The sequence below is a fragment of the Orycteropus afer genome, unplaced genomic scaffold (genome assembly GCF_000298275.1).
Source record: "Orycteropus afer afer isolate SDZICR_OR568_19922 unplaced genomic scaffold, OryAfe1.0 scaffold00713, whole genome shotgun sequence".
In the NCBI taxonomy this organism is placed as follows: domain Eukaryota; kingdom Metazoa; phylum Chordata; class Mammalia; order Tubulidentata; family Orycteropodidae; genus Orycteropus; species Orycteropus afer.
Window position 1 is genome coordinate 86169 of NW_006922300.1, and position 2245 is coordinate 88413.

Genomic DNA, 2245 nt, shown 5'->3' on the forward strand with positions numbered 1-2245 from the left:
TTGCTCTTCCAGGTGTGCCGCACGTCGGGGTCGCTGATCTGCCGCTGGTCGGCCTGCTCATCCAGGAAGTCGAACATGTACTTGATGGCCAGCGGCAAAGCTGAGCCGCGGTGGGCCGTGCTGAACACGGTCTCGAAGAGGTCGTCCACGAACTTCTGCAGAGTGCCCTGGGGGAGCCAAGCAAGGGCACAGGCCGTGATGGCCCCAGAGCAGCACGATGGGGGCAGAGAGGCTGCCCTGCGGGACCGAGCTCTGACACGGGCCAGGGCTGCCTTCGGTCACAAGCCAGAAGCTTCCACAGCAGAGGCCTTGGTGAAAGCCCACTGAATTCTAAGGCTCCAAAGCCCCCTCCCCGGGCGGGCCCACCTTGGTGGCCAGCAGCCGCGTCAGATAGATCTCCGAGACCATCTTGCTACCACGATCACCCTCGCGCTGGTCCAGGTGGTCATGGTTCTTCACCAGGTGCCACAGCTTGGTGCCCGTCTCCTGGTCAGGTGTGATCATAGGTGCCCGGGAACGCAGGCTCTCGGGGCTGCTGGCCGTACGCAGCAGGCTCTCTGGGGCAGAGGACAGACAGCACAGCCCGTAGCGGCAGGGCCACCCACGCTGTCCGGGAGGCCTCTGCTCTCTCCGGCCCACCCCGCTCCTGAGCTCCCTGAACCGGGCAGGGCCCAGTTCTGGGAAGGCCACCAGGGGCAAGCCGGCCACTTGGACATCAGGAGCTGGCCAGCCTTCAGCCTTCGGTCTCCCCTGCCCACCTGCTTGAGCCCCAGGACACAGTGTGGCGAAGGCTGTACTGGGGGACCTACCGTAACGGCTGAGGGAGCGAGTGAACGTGAAGGAGTTGGCCATGTTATACGCGGACACTTGTTTAGGCACCAGTGCTACCAAGGAACCATCTGTCACCTAGACACCCCAGAGACAAAGAGGGAGCCGTGCAGGGACTGGGGGCCGAGAGCCACTGCCCACCGGGCTCTGCTCCTTCCCGGCCCTGCACCTGGTAGTGGGCCAGCGAGTTGACCCTCTTCCAGTCACATTCAATCTTGGTGGTGACGTCCTCGTCCTGGAGGGTGATGCGGGCCATGCGGCCCTGGCGCCATTCTGTGGGCCGCAGACAGCCCGTGAGGCTTCCCACAGCCGCCCCGAGAGCCTGAGCCCGTGGCCTGGGCGGTGGCCAAGCACAGCTCGGGGAGGGAGTGGCAGTCTCACCCAGGTCCATATCCTCGGCCTTGGGGCGCTGGGAGTAGGGGACGCCCTTGTACATAGTGTCCAGCAGCTTCTCCTTGGCCTGGGTGATGCTGTCACAGTTGAGAACCTTCACGGGAACCTGGGCAGTGCCCTCGCTCTCCGGGCACACACAGTACAGGGTCTGAGAGCCAGGGGACCCCCGCGCTCAGTGCTGGCAGGAGGTGCGGCCCGCCCCACCCCCTCGGTCTGACCCCTCACCAGCGTCTTGTAGTCAATCTGCTGCCGGATAAGCTTGTCCTCGCTCAGCGAGTAGCGAGCCTCGCCCGTGATGGCGTCAATGGGCCCCTTCTCCATCTGCTGCTTGATGGCACAGTACAGCAGGAACAGGGGCTCCCCTGCACACTCCTGCAGCCGGCCAGGCGCAGGGCTCGCCGCTGCCTGCCAGCCGCCAGCCCGCCGCCGCCGCCCCTGCCAGCCACAGCCCGCACACGCACCTTCAGGAACTTATGGAGCAAGAACGTGAACCAGTTGGTGAGCATCTTCTCCGCCACCGACTCGGTCCTGGAACAGACATGGGTGCTCAGGGCGCGGGCCCAGGCAGGGCCGCAGGCCTAGCCAGGGGTGGGACCAGCCCGGCCGGTACCTGCGCAGGAGCAGCTTGGGGTGGTTCTTGCTCTCGAGGTTTTTCTCGATGAGGTCCGCCAGCAGTTGCTTGAGCAGCCCGGTGGCATAGTCGAGCCGGCTCTGCAGGGCCACCATGGTGAGCGAGGCCACGGTGCCGCGGTCGCGCATGGAGAAGGTGCTCTGGGCCTCCAGGGTGTGGATGAAGGTCAGCACGAAGGCACGGCTGTGCAGCAGCTGCCCGAAGAGGCGCAGGGCCTTCTCGACGTTGGGGGATGTCTGCGGGGAGCAGGGAGTCTGGGGGACGCCCGAGGGGCAGGGGGAGGGGCAGGCCAGGCCGGGGAGGGGCTCTCACATCCAGCTCCTTGAGCACCGGGTGTGCCTCGATGCCCGGGAAGAGCACGCGCACGGCGTAGGTGCGGTAGTCCAGGAAGGG

General features: G+C 66.0%; 1 protein-coding gene across 1 annotated transcript in view; it reads right to left on the reverse strand.

Annotated features, from left to right (window-relative positions):
- PLXNA3 (plexin A3) overlaps positions 1 to 2245 on the reverse strand; it is an 11551-nt gene that overhangs the window by 2132 nt on the left and 7174 nt on the right. Inside the window, exons 20-28 of the mRNA XM_007957186.1 lie at positions 2165 to 2245; positions 1832 to 2088; positions 1683 to 1749; positions 1447 to 1593; positions 1210 to 1369; positions 998 to 1101; positions 810 to 906; positions 367 to 557; positions 2 to 167 (exon numbers count right to left, since the gene is read on the reverse strand). Coding sequence (XP_007955377.1) covers positions 2 to 167; positions 367 to 557; positions 810 to 906; positions 998 to 1101; positions 1210 to 1369; positions 1447 to 1593; positions 1683 to 1749; positions 1832 to 2088; positions 2165 to 2245 — 1270 coding nt within the window. The remainder of the gene's footprint in view (position 1; positions 168 to 366; positions 558 to 809; positions 907 to 997; positions 1102 to 1209; positions 1370 to 1446; positions 1594 to 1682; positions 1750 to 1831; positions 2089 to 2164) is intronic.